We start from the raw sequence: 21,226 nt of genomic DNA on the forward strand, positions 1-21,226 counted from the left end.
ACATCTTGAAAAGCCTCATTAACCCAAGGGGAATCTCTGCCAATCTCTCTTGAACCTCATCCAGACTCTGAAAGATGTTGTTTCGCAGACGCTTTAACATAGTCTTTAACCCTTTTTAAATCCTTTTAGAAAGTGGTCTGTTGACTCATAAGTGGTATTTTTCAACAAACAAAAAAACCAATAAGGCAATACATGCACCGTCTATGGCATTTTATTAGAATTATTGGGCTTTGACAAGTCATTTATATGACCTCCAAGAAAGCATAAATAATATTATTAAAAATTAATATTGAAACATTGTCAAAATGTTCGATAAAAAAGCAATCTTAAAGAATGTGATTTAAAAAATATATAAAAGAACAGGTATTTGCCATAGGTATCTATTCTAATCTATTTATTTATTGTCTTTCTTATTGGTATTAATAGTGAACAATAAGTAAAGCAACAAAATCCATTGGTATGATGATAATAATATTCGGAACCTATGAAAAAGGAATGTGTAAGATTCAATAGCAGTTCTTAGAATGGATAAATAAATATTGACTTACCTCAATTGTTAGTACTGTGTTATGAAGGTGACTTTATTCACAGAACCGAAAGTAACCAGACAGACTCAGTCTACCCTAATAAATCTTAAATTGAAGATAATAGGATATGACTGAGATAGGTTGATAACCTTGATTTAAATCCTGTGAAAATTGTATTATGGTCCCCCCAGAGAACAAGGCTAAGTGTAACTAGATAACATTCATGCAAAGTGTCCAAGATATGTTGTGAATTTAATCCCCTAAGTGGGATGACTTAGCTGCGGTACTGAAGTGAACATTCTCTGGCAAGAGTCAATTTAACTAGAAAATCCTAGGTTTAAAGGGACGGGCATGTTTAACGGACTTTTAAAAATTTGAAATGTTTTTTTTTAAAAAAACGCATATCAATATCGGTGTTTAGTATGTCCTGTTGGAGTTGATTATATGAAATTGAATAATAAAAAAATACACAATTTATAAAATACAGAGAAAAAAATGAATACTTGTAATCCTAGCACTTAAATGTATATATATATATATATCTATATATATATATATTAATTATATATATTATATATATATTAGGTATATATTATATATTTATATATATAATTATATTATATATATATTATATATAATATGTCTTGGATGTCTTGCTTTGGTACTAATACTATCTACATTTAAAGTATTTTCAATTTATTTTAATGTTTTTTTATATTGTTTTTACATGTTTTTTATTTATTTATAGATCATTAGTATATTTAATTGGTCTGCATTTTTCCCCATGTCAGATGCTGCAAATTTATAATGAGCAATTCTAGAACAAAGTTTGGAACAGTTTCCCATATTATGGACGATTGTCCAGCATTACTACTAACAAACGTGGTCCATTGTGTGGAATGTACCCAGCGACATGAGTGGATTGAATGACGGATTGGAGATCACCAATGGAGACTGTAAGACTCGGAAAACCTTTTCACTGTTTATATGGTTGTAGCGAAGACTATGAAAGAGAACAAAATGGAAGTTTGGAAGGGAAAGGTCCTGGTTAAGGATGGTGCCACCATATTAAGCCCCCTAAGTAGCTGCTTGGACGATGCTGAGAGACCCACCAACCAGTAGTATAAAGACCACCATTCCAAGGAAGAGTTGATTAGATACCATTCTATGCCAAATATCACCGAAAAGACTTGATATGACTGCAACAGTTACTAAAACACTCACTGTGACAGGATGAGACCCATTGGGCTTTATGCAACAGTCATAGAGATGTCCTTTAGGGCTATTCACTAAACAAGTCCATATGAATTGGCAAAGAATGTGATTTCACAGCAGCCGTACCGGCATGATTTGGAGTAAAAAAGTCAGACTCACATATTCATTACTGCCAATTTCTACGTGCTCATATGTACATTGACACTCCACTCACATCCACTTGACTGTAGGGGAGTTACATTTATGCAAATTAAAAAAACAACTTGCAGATTTATTACTTGCAAATGTAAATTAGAACACAATTCCACGTCTCACATCGGGCTATTACATTTTGACCCCCCCCCCAGGGTGTAAGGCATGGCATTGGAGAAAATTGTAAAAAAAAAACACATGTGGGATCGATATCATAAGGTTATTTATTTTATCTTAACCCGCCTGTTCCACTAGGCATGAGATGAGTGTAATAGAGATGGACTCTATACACTATAGGTTCATATTTCATTGCCTTCAAACCCACTGGACAACAGGGTAGGAAAAAAGAGGACAATTGCCTGTTGAGCGGCATTCCAGGGGATTCATACATTTTCAAACTATTTCAAGATAGGAAGGAAGTAACAAAAGGCAGTGATATTGACCCATAGGTAACATACGTTGACTAATACGCCTGGGACAATCCAAGTAGTGCATGGTCCACGTAGCTCAGGATAAGTGCCACCACCTTCATCAGAAGCAGAAGACCAGCTTGCTGTCCAAAGTTCTGCTACGTCTTCTCCATCTAAACTTTCCAGAGTTTTTGTTTAATAAAACTTTGTGAATGCCTTTGATTGATACAAAGACTTAAATTGTTTGTGGGTTTTTTTTTTTTTATTAGTCTTCAGTCCAAGAAGGTTAAAAATGATTTTTGTTCCAAGCTTCAAGCTATTTTTGATACCCAGAGTCATAGATTATACTGTCAATAATAGCTGTTTGTGGCTAGTATTGATCTACACCTCTCCCAATTACATGTCTTTTTCAAAGCAAATTTCTTAGAAGAACGCTGACAGTTTGATAAACAAAATAAGTTAATGTGGACGTTTCAGAAATGTTCTTTTTTGGCAGATATTCTCAGATGATTGCTTTACCTTCTTGGATCTCAAATTGCTGGTATTTTCCCATAACATTTTTTTCCCTCTTCACTGATAAACTTTAGTTGATTTTCTCAAATGCTTTCATATATATATATATATATATATATATATATATATATATATATATATATATGATGTCACTACTCCTATAGGACCAGCTTTTTGGCCGTGACATACCTTGCAAGTCACAGGGGGTTATATACATTGAAATGATAACTGATTTGTCCTATAAATAAGGATGGTTTTGCATTAAATATGACAAATGTTGGAAAACCAGATATCTGCATTGTGCAAATTTTCATATAATTAGGCCGTAACAACAATAATAATTCTGCCGCCTGCTCCGGGGGCTGCGAATGCCAAAATGCCGAAGACACTGTTGGTTGTTTGCCAGGTTGCCATGGTGACTGGGAATTGTTAAGTATTTAATAAATATCTATTAACCAAATGTATTTATCAATTATTTATTGTAATTATCTATTTATCTAATTGTTAATTTATTTAACAAACATTTATTAATTGGATTAATATATTAAAAAAATATATATAATTACAATGATTATTGTTAAAAAAGATGGGTTCCCAGAGCAAAAGCAAATTGGTCAAGCCTCGGTCTACCCTATGTCAATTAAAGGGTTAAGCAAACGTGCAATTGACATATCATAGGACTTTGAAGTCCAGAGAAGAATACAATGAAAGGAGGATTTACTGTATCGGTTATAAGCAACACTGAGGAAAAATGCAGTGTTTGTTCGGTCAGACACACTACATTCCCACAGTTTTATTGTAGAAACGCACAAAAGCTGTCTGGTTTAGATAATAAGATAAAACCAGGACAGCTATAAACCAGTTTAACGGCTTCCATGACACTCGATTTGATTTCATATTTTGTTGTTGATTTACCCGGCCGGATATATCTATTATTTTTCATATTTCCCCATTTTTCTTTTTTTTTTATTAAAAAGAGGGAATGTACCCATCAGAAATTTTAGTGTCGCTAATCTAAATCAAAATCTAAATCTCTAATCTAATCTCATGAATTAAAACTGTAAAGTTTATGACTTTTTTTGTCAAGCAGTATAATTCTTCTCGAGATACAGTATCTAAATATAAAAAAAAAAAAAAATAATCAGCGGCAGTCTGTGGCAGAGCCAGCATTATCTGATGTATTCCCTGTCCAGATATTGATGCATTCCATGTCCTTGTCTCAATGCTATCAGCAACTAAGGTAACACAATCGTATTAAGATGCCTTTTATATATGGTACACATAGTAGCGTAGTTGGCGTCCCAATCACCCAAAGCACTTGACTTCATGGCTGTTGTCCTCTCTGGTGGACAAGGTTACTGTGTAGGCTCTGCGGACTCGGCACGGATCTCGGTACCATAACTGGGCTGGGGTTACAGGGAGATTTAGGATCTTCCCAACCAGCCTGTTGGTTTGTGGTGCACAGGGAAGCATGAATGCCCTCATTACGTGGCGCCTCAAACTCACCAGCGGCAACGTGTGGCCGGCGGCTACATGTATCTGGCCGCGTACTACGTAAGCTTAAAAACATAGCACCAACGTCATCAGGCAGCCATTGGACTTAAAGTGCCAGGGCCACCTCTTGATCCCCTCTTTGTTGTTAGTTGTCAATCGGGGCCTAGAAACGGTATTCTGGGTGCCTTCAGAAATAAATGTAATTGAATATTTTATAAAATAAAAAAAATAAAAACCAAAGGCTTTCATAAAGTGATATACATCTATATTGTAAGTTTGGCATTCGAGCGGTCGACCCCAGACGGTTGTAATTATTTGGGAAAGATTTCAGAGCTCTCATTATCGTGTCACTCAGCACAAATTATAGAACAGAAAATGTGATCTCTCGAGAACGTACATCTCGAAGTAATGGGTCATATTTTGTTTCCATTTTGTCCGCTTCTCATACACTTAATACGTGAACATTTCATTTCACAGGCCTTGGGGGAATTTCACCAAAATGAGCTGTTTGCTTAATGTTACCGTTATCCAAATAAAAGGATTTTCTTTATCTCAATAAAGATTTTCTGTAGCTATTGTGCCAAATTTTCATACTTTTTGAAAAGGCCATACACAAATGGACATTTTGGTGTCATTCCTAACCAAATAATGTGTATTAAGGTGCTTTTTAAGGACATACATATGTATTTAGTGAAGTTAAGAAATTATAAGAGTTCCTATAATAACACATAGACCCACGATGCATTACACAAACATTAATTTCAGTAGTCAGACACCTGTCAATAGCTGAACTCCATATGAGCCCCTATACCTCTTGAGACTCAACTACCTTATTTATGCTGATGTTCATACCCAGCAAAGAGGGGGGGAAAGAAAGAAAATTACCCCTGCGCTATCAATTATATAAACATTTAAGTTCAGTAAATAAAAAAGACCCAAAAGACCTGATTAGAAAACAATATGTTGCAATTCAGATTAGAATATAGAGTTTCCCTTTAATGAATCAACTAACGTTAATAAAAAGTTATTTCTCCTGCTTATAAGATCCTGGCTTTCACTTGGGGTACTACATGTATGTGGCACAGGGGGATATTAATACAGAGAATCAATTTTATATATGAAATAACATTAAAAAAAGTTTTGTTCTATCAAGATGGAGACCTTAATGAAATATGTCCACGTCAAACATGATACCTTTTATTAGGTCAACAAAGAAAATTATGTAGTTACATGTATTTTCAGGACCCCAGAGGTCCCTCCTTCAGATGCTCTTCTTCTTCTAATACAGGCATAAGGGGCGGCTGACCAGTGTCCACTGGAACTGGTCTTTGTGTCCTGATGAAGAAGAATCATAGAGATCGAGAGGGAGGAATGGGTATGTAGGAGTGGAGGAATGGCCTGGGGTAATTGTACCGCATTGGAAACCAAATCTATACAGAATCTAAATTACTACTTCCGGTGTTCCAGAACAGTTTGCATCATTCCTTCTGAGCTATTGTGCAGAGCACTGTTTACCAGTAGGGGAGAAGGAAAATAGATAATACCATTGCGTACATACTGAGAGAGATTGAATCCTCCATGTTACTGTAGATCCAAATGAACACACAATAGATAGATAGACAGATAGATAGATAGATAGATAGATAGATAGATGTATAATAGTGACTTGCAGAATGTGAACACAGGTCTGTGTCAACGCATTACATTCTATGTCTATCCATTACACCCAGTCCTTCCTTCTCCTCCTTCCTTCCTTTTATTCTTTTCCTCTGCTCCTTCCTTTCTTCTTTCTCTTCCTTTTACCTGTCTATTCATCTAAACTTCAGCAATGTTCAATTGCCCATAATTGCATGTAACTTGTATATTATGAAGAATTGTGATGGTTTTTTTGTGGAACGTTCTGTTTGTGATAATGTCAGAAAGTAGATTGGAAATCATCGCTTTTATCTGGAAACTGAACCCGCACGCGATCACTGGCGCTGGTGGTTTAGATCACTGACCCAGGGACGAGCAGGTAACCGCACCTGTATGTGGAGTGCGGCAGCTCCTGTTAAGAGCCCGTGTGCCGATGGCAACAGGTGCATGATATTAAAAACCAAAGCAGATGGAAATAATATAAAACCACTCAAGTGACAAGAAAGAGAAGATTAAACCACGAGGCGATCACTTTTCCAAGAGCCCTTAGGAATAAATAGTAAATCAATCAATTGAGGTGAGATAGAGTCCGGTAATCTGAGCCTCGGAGAACAAAGACTTTACATTTTCATTGTGCAGAATATTGTGTCCTGCTAAACAATATAACAAAACAAAAATGTATATATACGTATATATATGGAGAGAGAGAGAGACAGAGAGAGAGAGAGAGAGAGACAGAGAGAGAGAGTGAGAGAGATCTATATGTAGAATTTGCTGAGAACTATCTAGTCTGCCCATTCCAACTGCTTTAAGCACTGAAACCGTAATCAGTCCTTGGTCTCGTCTTAGATTCAGAATAGCTATTTGCCCAGCCCTCACTTTATTAACCCCCTATCTACCAACCTCTCCGTAAATATTTGTATATGACAAAGCTACTGAAAAAAAAATAGAAAATGTAAAATAAATCAAAATAATTTAAGAATATACGGTGGTTTTAACACATACATTTTTGGTATTTTTTAACGTTAATATTAGTTATGGATAATTGACGGTATATATCTGTAAAACTGAGAATTAATGGAGGGGTTGAATTTTTTTTGCTTTTTCATAAAAAATAACGTTATATATATATATATATATATATATATATACCAACTTGTCTCAAAAAAAAATATATATATATATATATGTATAACTTTTGCGGGTTCACTTAATGAGAAAAAGGGAAATCACAGTAAAAAAAAAATATAAAAAATTGAGACTTTCCCTCCAGGAAAATGGTATCTATATCTGCTTATTCAAGATCACTTAGACTATATGCTCTATGAGGCAGGGAGCTCCATTTCTAATGTCGTGACGAGTTGGGAGCGTAGAGCAGGGTGGAGAACAAGGAGGCCAACAGGTATGCAAATAGGCTCCAAAATCCAGGGCCAAAGGCAAAAGCGGAAGTATGGTAGACGAGCCGGGATCCGAACCAGCAGCAGAAGTGCGGGAGACGAGCCGAGTCAGGTGTGGAGAAATACACAGAATTCAATAAACAAGTTAGTAGAATAGGTAGGTAACAGAGGAATTGGGACTGAGCAGAACAAAGCCAGCTAGTCAGCTTGAAAACGAAGCACATAATGAAGGGTGTGCTGGGTCTTTATAGTGGCTGTCAGGTAAAGCTCTTCCCTCCGGCTCCAGGGTGATCCTGCCTCCTCCATAGTTCACTATGAAATCCCCTAAGGCAGGGGTCCCCAACCACCGGGCCACAGATCAGTACCGGTCCGTGGCCTATGAGCAACTGGGCCGCCCGAACTCGAAAGCTGACCTATGAGACGTTCTGTCAAGTTGATTGCAATTGAGTCTGACCGTTGAGTTGGTCATAAAGTTGGGCAGCCCTAGCGTGTTTAATGAAGTTCTTGGTCAACTCCCCTCCTTTGACTTGAAGAGTCTAGTTCTTCAAGTCAAATTGTTTTGTTGTGTTGAAGCCCTATTCCAGTTTGACTTAACTTGCATTTCTGTAATTAGATTACTTGCTATGTTTCCCATAACAACTCTGTTGAATGGCATCTGAGTTGACTTGAGTCGGATCAACGTCAGGTGTAAGATGTGGGGTATCGCTCACTGTATTGATGAGTTGTACTAAACCAGTTGACTTGAAATCAACCCATACAACACAACATCATCGTGTGTGTAGCACGCTTTTGTGTTGCGTCATTGAACAGCGCTAATTAAAGGAACCATCACACTGTAAAATATTATACAACCAAGCAATAATTACACAGTGTTTGACTTTATATGCTAATATAAAGCATGGACAAAGATAAGTCATAACTTAATAATCAGTGGTGTGGATTTATTGACGGAACATAAAAAAAAATCAGATCCAAAGTACCCATTGCATAATATATTGAAATAAACATATTAAATTTAGTAATTTTTTCGTGTGGACATTGGAAAGCAAGTGAATATAAATTCCACGTGCAGTTTAAAAAGTACAATAAATAATATATCATAAATAGCACTAAAAGGCCGCTCATATAAAATTTGTGTTCCCATATCAACCAAAATCTGTAAAACATCTTTAATAACAAAGAAATAGGTTGCAAACAAGGCACAAATACTAGTTTTCATTTTATGCCCCATGTGTAAAGAAATACAGTTACAATAATTAAAAAAAAAAAATAAGATAAAAAAAAAAAAAAATCACATCCAAGAAATAGATTCTCTTGTGTTGGGTGTCTGGCCATGAACATATAAATTTTGCAGACTGTGATAAATGATGATGAGGGATGTATTTGGTCACCTTCTGGGCCATCACTTAACGTTGCACTGGTTTTATCCATGGCTTGTTTAGGGATGCCCCACTTGTACTGATGAGTACACGAGCGTAGATGTAATGAAAGATATTCATGCCATTTAACCCTTAAGTATCCCCGCAAAGGAACAGAGTTGGCGGTCCGAATCTCAACTTGCTTTGACCTCTTCATATTTTTCAGGCTAATAAGAGACGTTCAGATAGGGTCAGATGCTGGGAATCTATTGGCGCATGTTTCAAATAAATACTACAATCTCCTTCAAAGTATACAAACTCCACTGACGCTCCCCGGTTGATTAGGGTAACGAGTATTAAGTAGCAATTAACCATCTTTCTTTAGTTCTACCAAGAGAGCAGTATACAAACATTCAACTGATGTTGCTTCTTCTTGTATTGAAATATTTAATGTAACTCAATAGGATTTCTAAAAAAAAAAAAAAAAATGTAATTGCGTATTATAGAGCTTTGAAAAATGTATACAATAACCATCTGGCGATTTAGAGCTCTGACCGAAAAAAAAGAGTCTGAACTTCTGACCTATCCATACAAAATGCCCTGAGATAATCCGAAATGTTCCCACTGCCTATTTCAGAGCTACGGATATTGCACATCGCAGGCAACAATGAAGGGATAATTTAGAGTCCTTTGGTTTATGACCTTGAAAAATGCCTGGACTGAAAGTCAAGTTAGAATGTGAGGACTAATGAAACATAAAATGAAAAAAAAGACAAAACTGGACGGTTGTCAGTGAAAAATGATATTTGGATTATAAGGCTGAAAAGCGAGAATAAAGTTTAGTTATTGATTCTAGATTGCTCACTGTCTGTACTTTGGGAACAGGTTGTAGGCAAGAACACATGAAGATGGACAAGTAGACATTTTAGTCAACGAATCAAGTTGAAATCCAACTTCAAATTGAGCATCAATCATACAAGCAAAAATACACGTATGTATAAGTTCACCTGTCATTAAAGAATGACAGTGAAGCCCTTTAAAGATCAGGTGGTTTGGTCTACGCATTTTGATACCTAAATTGCTGGCAAACACATAAATCATAAGCAGTAAATATATCGGCCTGAGTTCTTAAAATGGCCTCCCCATAATCCTGCATGGTTGTAAATGGTAAATGTTAAACGATACCAATTCCTACATATATATATATATATATATATACTAGAAATTTGACCAATACATTGTATAGATCATTTATCATTTTTGTTTTCCATATATGGTAATGACGGGTCTACTTTACGCCGTGATTTTTATCAGGGGTGTAGCAAAAGAAATACAAAAGAGGGGTATATTTATCTATTTTTATATCCTTACAAAATACAGGGGGTTGGGGGGATTGCAACCGATCAGTTTTAACCCTTATTCAGACATGGTATGTATAATTTACTTACATAGCAATTTAAGTGCCTAGAAGAACAAACCACACCTCCTCTCGCAGATTTATGAGGCTCTTTTATATTTTTCGAATATTTCTTTTATTGGAATATTCTATATATTTTGTTAGGCATTCTTAACCCTTCTTGCTTAAAAACATTGCAAGAAATGCTTTTCTGTCATACAAAACAGAACAATGGAATGTGACTCCATGTTTCCCCACCCCAGCTATGAAGGTCCCCCAGATAGACCATGGTGAAGGATGTTGAAATGTATTCCAAGGGTATTATTATTTCCAGTGTAATCAACTTTTTTGTATATAATATATATATATATATATATATATATATATATATATATATATATAAAACCAAATTACTAAAAATGGTGAAATAAAAAAGTAAAAAGCAGCACCTGACTATCCTCCTATCCACAAAAGATAACATTTACTTTAGTAAATGTACAAACTTAGATGGATTACTGTCCAAATGCAAGTATTTATACTAATCCATAAATCTGGTATTTTAGAAACAGAGAACCATTCACAAGGGTAAATCATTAAAACACAAACATCCATGAATATGAATAATGCATATTTTTAACATAAAAAAAACCCAAAAATTCTGGAAAAAATAATAAAAACAAACAAGACGACTTACATATATGGCCTTAAGGAATATTTCTATTTTTTTCTGGTCCAAAATAAATAAATCTTAAATCTGTTACATAATCTTATGACCAAATATGGTGGTCATATTTACATAAAACCAAAAGGGAGGCATAGGGATATTAACTAGAATACAAGATTTTATAAAATACGAAGTGTACTTTTATTAAATATTTTGTTCTATTATATATAAGATAAACGTATAAAACATACCGGTATATTTATATAAATTAAGACATATTAAATGTATAAATCAATGAAAACTGATTAAGATAAACAGGTTGAAAATTTTTTAATGATGCTCTTTCTAGAATTTTGTTAAGTACCTTCCTGCAGTCTTAAGGTGGGTAGTGAATAAAGAGGTAGTTGGAAGAGATATCCTACAGCCGAAAAAAAAAACCCTTGTGAGGCTTATTTATTAACTTGGCTTGGACTAATCCAATGGAAATGTTACTTCTGGTTGGCCAATGCAAGGATGAAATTTCTGCATGCTTCTTTGATAACGTGGACTAAGGGTGGACAACCCAAAGAAAACGTGGGTTACGTCAGGCTTAAGCCAACCCAAAGTTTTGCCCACCTTGTTGAACTTTCATTAACAGAGTCCCCATCAGCAAGCGCTTGCGGACAATGTCATTGAGGAGACACATATCTAGATCTGGTTTGTCTAGAGCTCCCACCCTAATGCCAACCAAGACAGGGATCTGGTCAAGATTACATCAGGCCTTCATCATCTCATCCATACATACCACTAAGGTCTAATGGGAAAGCACTGACGGCTCAAATGAGGCCTACTCAAATCTGAGGGAACTTCAGGAAGAATACTTGCTTGGTTAATAGTAAATAATCGGGAGACAAGAATAAGTTGTATTTTAGATGTGAATTTAACCTTAGAAAAAAGGGTTTGTTCTACAAACAGACTTTATTTGCCTGAATGTGAATAAATCAGAGATGTTTTAGGACATATAGAACACAAATTATCTGTCTCTTCCTGAAGACATATTCTAGCTATCATCAGAACTTCTGGTAGAACGATTCATTCTAATCTAATTATATGGCAGTGATCTAAAATAGCCACAGCTCGTCAGCTTGGGTTCTGGTACAAATCAGGTTTGGGCTAAAGATAATTGTAAATTCACATTTAGAAAAAAATTCTGCTTAGACTGCTAACACGAGGCCCTTGTTGGAAATCACCCATGGCAATTCTCATCGTATGTATTAAATGTTAGGAACTTTACCGATTGTTGATGGTTTTATATGAACTTTGTGCATAACGATATCATTGAAAATTATTTTGCAGAAATGTTTGTTCATTTACAGTACTGTATGATGTAAGCATCTCTTATACCGCCGAGCAGTTTGCTGAGTTTTAGAAATTGTAAACAATTACTTTTTTTTTTCGGTGAATTTGTAGTTATCTCATAAGTACTACAAGCTGCACATTCAATGTATGGATTCCTTCTATGCGAATGGTAAATAATATGACACACTGGGATTTTTTATATAACAGTAATGTTAATTTTAATTGACAGGTTGTAATAAGTGGTGGATTCTGGCTTTGGCTGGTTAGCCCCAGGCCTATGGAGCTAGGTCCAGTTGGCCATCAGGCTTCATCGGTGTGCTACCTTCTCCATGGAGAGGTTCGGGACATCAGAGATAGTCTAACTGTATGTACATACCTGGGAACTCTTGCCCCTGAGTCTCAAAGTTTGTGCTCCAGTCTCAGGGTGAAGGGGCAGATTTTGAGGGTCACACAGTATGGAGCTGACTCATTTATGCTCTACACTGATCTGAAGATACTTGAACCTCCCATGCAGTGCTTTTGCTGCCAGTATCTCATGGCTGACATCCCTACTGACTTAAATAAGTGCATTTTTGAGGGCCATTTTGGATAACATATTTGGAGAGTCGCTACAAAGAGTTTTAACTGTGTGCTATTAAATGGTTTATATTTATAATCTCAGAGTTAGCTCATTTAGAAAGTTCCGAGGTATGTGAACCGTATGTGCCAAGATATGACATCATATCCCGGCACTCAGCAGACAGAGGACAGGGGCACAGAGGTAAGTGAAGAAAGTGGCTGGGACACTGCCTTGTGTCTCGTCTAGGGTAGCCTCAACCAAAATACACCACTGGGTATAATTATTTGACTTCCGGTTTGAAAGATGAGACCAATAATGTCACTGCTGTGATCGATTACTGTATACCAGGAGCTACTGAAAATCAAACTGTTTCCAGAATGCCGCTCGGTCATAAAAAAAAAGCACAGTAGAGACTGTTAGAAAGAGACCTGAAAATTACTTCTGGAAAGTGAAGATTGCTAATGACCAAATCCAAATTGGACAGCAGACATGTCAAAATCTTTATGTTTTGGTACCTTTTTTGGTATATGAATTTAAATTTTATATAGTTACCTACTGATAAACTATCAGTAAATTATCGGTAAATTATATAAAACAAACATTATTAGAAACTATAAAACACTGCAACAAAAAAAAATATATATAACCAAGTATCTTTCTGCATAGTTCCACTTGTAAGTTGATATGTGCCATATTATTACAAAAAAAATATATTTGTAACAGTTACATTTTGTCAATGCATGCAAATCATGCTCATAACCAAAAACTGCTCCATTTCAGCGCTATAAACCTAAAAGTAATTATAAAAAACCATGAGATGATGCAGTGACTATCACTTTTAAACATGCATCATATATAGCCATTGGTATAACCTATTCAACTTTGGAAAGTGTATAGTGACATATACAAAGAATAAATACAGTGTTAGAAAAGGTAATCCAAGAAAAGTTAACCCGACAATCAATTTTAAACTGGTTTTGAAGGTGTCCATATTGAATCTGAAATACCATCTCCGGTTGAAGACAAAGTCATGGGACCACTTGGCGTGAAAGGGTCTGTGTCAGTATCGGTCTCCCCTTCTGCCAAGAAACGTTTCTCTTTCATCCAGTTGGAGCCGTTCGGGCCAAAACTGAAATCTTCCTTTTCTTGGGAAATACTGAACCCACTTGGGGATCGCTGGAGCTCATCGTGGTTTACGGAAAGAAGCGATAACGGCGTGTCGCTGTCTCTTGTGAAACTTCTCCTCTGCACCGGGGAAATCTTTTCTGAATAGGGACTTGACACGGCTCCTTGATGTTGGTAGTTTACTCGAGAGTCAACTAACGTATGAATAGGCAAAACTGTTGGTCTTTCGGTGTAAGTCGACATGGAAGGCATTGCCATCCTTGTACAGTTTTGACCATTAAAAGGCATTTGGGCAGTAAAATCCATTGGGTAATTTTCATAGAAACCGTACTGATTTATTTTACTAAATGAAACTTGGTTCAACATATAAGGACTTGCGTGGGAGCAAGATTCCGTATAATTATAAATTAATCTCCCAGGGTCGGAAAATCCGCTTTCTCCGCCTTCCTCTTCGACTGCCGCTTCTTTTAGAGGATAGTACTCTGTGACCTGGACTTGGAGCTGATCTAATTGTTGCATGTGCATATCGACAAGAAAATCCAGCTTCTTTTCCATGTCCTGAACCTGTCGTGAAAATACAATCTAAATGAGAAATGTACGTCATATCGCGGGTGTGCTGTGTGCCATTTTACTGTGCCAATTTCACTATAAGTTATATATTGTATTTTTTCTTTTCCTATTTTTTTATTTTGAGACATACCTCCTGACATGATGCACACCGTTTTTAAAAGCAAAAATTCACATGAAATTGAGGAAAGGTTATACTTAAAATATAAGAGTAAGGAAATTTGGGGATTTTCTTTAATATATATATTTAATAATAAATATACAGTATTCTTTCTATATCACGTATAATATTTCCATCTAATTTAGTTAAAACTAAACTCTTTTCACATCCAAATGGGGAAAAACAACAAATAAACTGGATTTTTTTAATAAGAGAACAACGTTTGAACATGTTTTTCATACGATGGATTCTTTATTTCTTGGTACCTGTCGTTCTACTTTCACAAATTTCCCCATCATGCTTTGGTCTTCAATATCTGATGTTTTGGATCCATATGGTTCATGCCTAAGGGAAAATAATTTGAAAATGATTATGGTAAGACTGATGCATATAAAATATCTTTTAAACTCATCCCATCCTACTCTTTGTTCATAAAATCATAAACAAAATAATAACCCTCTGCAACCTCCCATCATCGTATAACGAGAGCTGGGCAAAAGTCAGAAGCCGCGTTGGTAAGGAAATTCGAGAGCCAAAATATAAACTTGGATGCCGGGACTGTTGGCAGCTTTGGCCAGTCGCCAAAAATAGGTATAATAATCAACAGAGAAGAAATAGTATTTGTATAGAACATTCCATCTCCAGAACACTCCTATGCACTTATGATTCTTCGCCTGGGTTTCAAGTACGGACAGTCGCTTCTTTTGCTACCGACAATTAATGGACAGACATTGAGAGAGTGTAGTCTGTACTAGCGATGCTTCTCATCCTCCTGTCCTTCTGCATGTAGACCACTACACACGAGATGTCATGAACCTTGCTAATACGAGACACCTCATAACTGGAGCGCGAGACACCTCTTAACTGGAGCGCGAGACACCTCTTAACTGGAGCGTGAGACACCCTTATCTGGTCTTTATTCTTAAATATTTCCAAAACCGGGTATGGAGAAACCACCTGGATGTTAAAGAAAGAAATAGTTATGATAGTCATGGCACTTGAGGTTGAGTACCTTGGGCTTTGCTGTGATGGAAATCCATATCCTCCAGTAATGGCTCCCAATCCTTTCTGTGACTTTTTATGTTTGGGAGTCGAAAGGGGACAGGGAGCTAAAACCATATCTATTCTGGGGTTTAAAAAAAAATAAATTATTTATTAACACATCACACAAGCATATTTTCGATAGGACATTTTTTTAAAAAAAAAGGCCACATTTATGATTAAAAACTAGTGGATCTTGCGCAGTAGAAATAAAAACATATTGAGTTAAAAAACAAAAACATTTGTTTTACATTTTATATAGATTTTAAGTTATTATATTAAACTGTTACAAGAGTTTATTATGTATGATCCAGCATTTTTGAGTATTATCGTTGTAACTATTATGGTTAATGGTCATGTTTAACGATACTGTTAGTGAATTACTGTACATTTAAAAAAAAAAAATACTTAAATCTGCCAAAATCTGCCTGCTTTATAAACCGCTTACCTTGTCTGGAGGTATTTGATTCTTGACAGCATATCTAAATGGCCAGCTGAATATTGTTCTATGACATCCTTCACATCATAAGGCCTCAACGTCTCCTTAAACTTCTTCTTACGTAATAGAAACTGCAGAATTCTGCATTCAAAAGAACGGTAGAAAATAGTTAAAAAAAGAAAAAACATTTCAAAAGAACCCTTGGGCTCTGCTTCCGATAATATTATATTTTAATCATTGTTTTTGCCGTCAGTAATGCTGTATTTACCCATAATTGGGTTATTTTAAAATAAGTTCTTGTTTCAATGTTTTAAAACTAGTCTTTTTAATACTTTTTAAAACGTCACTATTTTTACACGCTTCGTAAGCTTGATTTTGGAATATTGTTTGTTTAAAATACCTAGAAGCGTGGATAGCCGATTTTATAGTTGGAATTAAATCTTCTACTAGGAATTCATTGGTGTACCCGGCTTCATTCATGGGATCTCCAGCTGTTCCAGCGTCTATATAAAGGAACCAGATAATTATCCAAGGCATAACGAGAAAAACATACAAAACTTTTAATTAAATGAAACCAATTTTTATCCTCTTTTAGGAAAACAAAAGTTCAACACAGTCTATTTTAATACAAACATCAAATGTTGCTGAATTTATATATTTTTCTTTATATATATATATATATATATATATAAATATATATATATATATATTTATATATATATATATTATTAATTTTATATATATATATATATATATATATACATATATATATATATATATATATATGTAATAAATTACATTTTTATTAGATGTTATATTTAAAGACTTTCAAATAAAGTAATTATATTTTATAATTTAAACGTACCCGGCATAAATTTTGAATGTAAGACATATTTTAAAGAATATAGCATTAAAAACAAAATGCTGTCCATATTCCTTGCGAGATTAGTTGGGAGATTTACTTAATTGTTGCCTGTAGTCACATGACACACAAAAAAGTTCCTGATAGTAGGAACTACTAAAAAAAAGCTTCTTTATGATTAAACATTTTGATATTTTTTCAGATAATCCCAAAATTTAAATGATGACAAATTTCATCTATACGGAATAGCATATTAAAGGAAGAATTCTATTATGTATTTGTTATATATACATATACATATCATAAGTATCAATGTACTTATGTACATGATACTTATGATATAAGGACAACATATCAACTTAAAGTAGCGGCTGACTGCAAATAATTATAGTTATTAGTTAATTATAGTTATCAGTAACTGCATGATTATTAGTAATTATGAGAAGCGATCAGGTCACTTAACATTGTTGCCATCCCATTTAGACAAAACACTAATTGTACTTTTTAGAATGTTTAGCAGATTGACGACTTTATCATCTTTTAATCACATAACAACATATAGAAACGTTGAGAAAGCTTTTTTTCATTTTCTATGGCAACAACCTATCAGTGCCTGGTTTTGCGTCATGTGACAATCAAGTGGTCCCAGCTAAAAAAAATGTATTATAAAATTATTTCTGGGCATTCAACGGAACTGGGAAAAGTGTTTCTCATGATGTATTCGGGGACAACAAGTAGATGGAACAGCACCCTTAATAAAAATCGTTCACTGAACTTTTTTCACATAATCCTTTATTTGACTGAACTACATAGAGAAATCCATTTTAAACAATGTTATACCTTCTGAACTCTGCCAGAAAGCGTAGGCTTTCATTCTTAATGCCGTACGAAAACGTTCTTTGTTGGTCAATCCGATATTTTTGGCCTCTTTCGACGGGCTTTCTTCAACCCCTTCGATGTTCAACGGGGAAAACGTCTTTGACTTTGGACTAGTTCCTCTGGGATTCGAAAGCCGGACGCGATCCAAAAGACTCCACTTCTGGCTAAACAATAAATTAAAATCCCATTTCCGTTAAATCACGTCTCTCGAGTTTTAATGTATGGTTTCCAAAATTTTGTGTAAGGCAACACTGAAGTTGTTTTTTTTTTTACATTTTTTTTTCTTTAATTTTCAGAATTTATTATTTTTTTTAACATTTATGGTTATTAAATCGAGTAATTAATGTTACAATTCTCGAAGATACAACAAAATACTGATAACAGAAGGGGTTAAAAAATATATTAAGTAGCCTTTAAATAGTTTCCTGCTAACATACACAGAAAAAAATTAATAAATTAAGCCTGAAAGTGATCTATTGCTTAAGATTTTTTACTTTAGATTTTTTTACTTTACATTTGGTTTTTCTCTAAAATACATGTTTGTATAATTTATTCAGATGTTTTAGTAAAAATAAAAGTGTATTTTGTTAATTTGCAAAAAAAAAAATTGAAATGGGCAAAATGTTATCTAGCCATATTAACTGTTTATTATGCAGGACCATCTCAGACCTCCTTGGATGATATTGGCCCATGCAAATAAATATCTTAATACAGGTCATTTTCAAGAATTATTTATTAATGTAAAATAATATATATTTTTTTTATTATCAGTAATCATAGAAAAGTATTTAAGACCCATTCGGCTGAAACTATAACCTCATTGAGACCTTGGTCTTTATTGAAATACTTATGGAATAAGTGAAGGCTCCGTTATCTATTGGTTATATTGAGAATATTTCCAGAAGAAGTTCCACATATCTACCACATCTCAGTAAAGTAAAAAAAAAAACAACAAAGCAAACTCAAACAATTTGACTATTTCCAAAAATTTAAAGGTAATAATAATGTCCATTTAATTTTTCAGGCACATATAAAATACATACATTTTATATGAAAAAGGAAAAAGAAATATTATTGTTCACCAAAAATTGTAATCATTTAATTGAATACATTAATATATCCAAAACCTCACAATTGGATTTTGTTTATACACCTTTGAAGAAGGAAAGTCTTCTTGTGGAGCCATCATTCACCTCCGCATAGTACTGTGTATACTGTCATTAACTAGTAAGCCCACTTGTTTCACCATTATATACCCCGTGGTAGACCTTCGTATGGTGTACGCATTATACCGCATACCATTAACCTTCTTGCAGAATTTCCTTACGGAAATATATAAATAATTTCATTTTATGATTTTTTAAAACAATTAATATTTAATTTATATATTGGTGGAAAAACTTGCAGTATTAAAAAAAAAAAAATCAGAAAAAAAGATGTAATGTTAAATATGATTTTTTATTTATTGATTTATACAGCGCCATCATATTCCGTAGCGCTGTACAATGATTTTCGCAGGCCAAGAATGCAACACTGTCTAATGCTACAGGCAAGTTCCGACAGACGCTTACCTAACCAAAAAAAAAACAAAAAAAAAACACATGGGAGAACATGCAATTATCACATTTAATAATCAAGCAATTAAAAAAAAAGACCATGCAATAAAAAAAAATAAGTTTCACAAACCCATGCAAATAATACAACATAAATGTTCCAAAAACGGAAATTGCACATTAGGAAGATGGAGTCTTCAAAGTAGATACTTTTCATTGGGACAACAAAGAGATAAAGCTATATAAGCTTTCGAGATTTTAGATGGAATGAATAAAAGTCCGCTGAGGTCTTGAAAGCTCAGGTGACTTCATATTTTTCTATGTTGCCCGAATAGAAGGCATCATCTTCGACTAAAGACTCCTTTCCTTATTAAGATGAACATTTGGAAGATCGATATTCGCCCCGTGCCTTTTGTGCTCCAGTAGAGATACCGTTATTTCTTATGTTAAATATATATTTACGGTTAGCGGTGACTGTAAATACAGGTATTAGCAGAGATAAGTAGGGAGCAGCCACAAACAGACGGTTCCTGCTGACCATAACTTGGACCATCCGTGCATTTGAGTTGTGAGATATGATTGAACATTTTTTTATGATTTATCTCGATAGGATGGACCACGCTAAGTGTCCAGGCAGAGCTGCGACATTTAAAGGAACTTTGATGGAATCTTGACCATGCTTGACAATAACGTTAAAATCACTTTGAAAGTTAGTCCGGGACTGCTTTCTCCAGGAGGTGGGTTCCACCAGTGGCATCAGCGCTAGAGCTTCGCTCGTAATTGGTGTGGTGTTGCCTCAACGGAAGAGAAAGGGAAGCAGTATGGGACTAAAGTTTCTGGGTATTTTGATGGTTTTTGTCAAATATAGTAAATATTTATGATGTACAATGTGTATCAATAGCAGTTTAAAGAACAAAGCTTTATAGAGTCAAGTTGGACTCAACCATAAAAGTGTCACTCATCGGGGGGTAAAACCCTTTGCCCTTCTTCTTCTCTCTACTCCCTGATGTTCCTCTTTTATAAGAGGTGAACACGCCTGCAAGTGTGGTGGCATGACTTGAGCGAGGGTCTGAGGGGGACCCAAGGCTTGGCTGGGCGAGCTCCTCACAAGATAAGTCAGACTTGCCAGCCCACACTTGCCTGCACTTTACGGAAAGTCATTGCAAGGATAAGTCTGAGGTGGCTAAGCTCTGGCTTGCATTCCTCAACTCTTGACAAGCCCAGCTAGGCATTCATAGTCTTGATAAAGCCCTGACCCCCTCACCAAACCTTTATCCATATTTCCTAAAATAATTAAGCCACAGTTAGGGTGATTATTCACATGTCTTAGATTATTATTATTTATTGAATTATATAGCGCCATTAAATTCCGTAGCGCTGTACAATGGGAAGACAGGACATAACAAGTAGTATGAAATATAACAATTTGGCTTACAGAAACAACAAGTGAGGAAGGCCCTGCCCATAGGAGCTTACAATCTAGAGGATACTTACATTTTAATATTAAGTAACTTTACAGAAAAAATTATTAATGTCAACAAATCACATAGATAGGTAGATAGATAGATAGATAGATAGATAGATAGATAGATAGATAGATAGATAGATAGATAGATAGAAATATAAATACACATATAATACATAGTTTAATGGAAATGTTAAAATGTTTATTAATGGGATTGGAATGACAAAATGAAATAAGAGCTAGAATTGTTTTTTCTTCAGCCACATCACGGGGATTTGAACAGCACAGCTGACACATATCTCTGTGCACATCATACATAACCCTGAGCTTGATCTGCATGCTGTCCACGGCCCGTATGTTTTTTGGGCACGTATTATGTGTTCATACAGTGCAGGCAAGGGTGGCATGCAAGAATGGGTGAGGGGATCTCAGTGCTT

The 21,226-nt window shown here is 35.0% G+C and overlaps 1 protein-coding gene across 1 annotated transcript in view; it reads right to left on the reverse strand.

Annotated features, from left to right (window-relative positions):
- Positions 1–13,283: 13,283 nt before the first annotated feature.
- KCNQ3 (potassium voltage-gated channel subfamily Q member 3) overlaps positions 13,284–21,226 on the reverse strand; it is a 75,399-nt gene continuing 67,456 nt past the window's right edge. The window contains exons 11-16 of the mRNA XM_053466266.1: positions 17,733–17,935; positions 16,431–16,533; positions 16,040–16,171; positions 15,563–15,676; positions 14,817–14,895; positions 13,284–14,387 (exon numbers count right to left, since the gene is read on the reverse strand). Coding sequence (XP_053322241.1) covers positions 13,665–14,387; positions 14,817–14,895; positions 15,563–15,676; positions 16,040–16,171; positions 16,431–16,533; positions 17,733–17,935 — 1,354 coding nt within the window. The 3' untranslated portion in view covers positions 13,284–13,664. The remainder of the gene's footprint in view (positions 14,388–14,816; positions 14,896–15,562; positions 15,677–16,039; positions 16,172–16,430; positions 16,534–17,732; positions 17,936–21,226) is intronic.

The sequence above is a fragment of the Spea bombifrons genome, chromosome 5 (assembly GCF_027358695.1).
Source record: "Spea bombifrons isolate aSpeBom1 chromosome 5, aSpeBom1.2.pri, whole genome shotgun sequence".
NCBI classification, from domain to species: Eukaryota; Metazoa; Chordata; class Amphibia; order Anura; family Pelobatidae; genus Spea; species Spea bombifrons.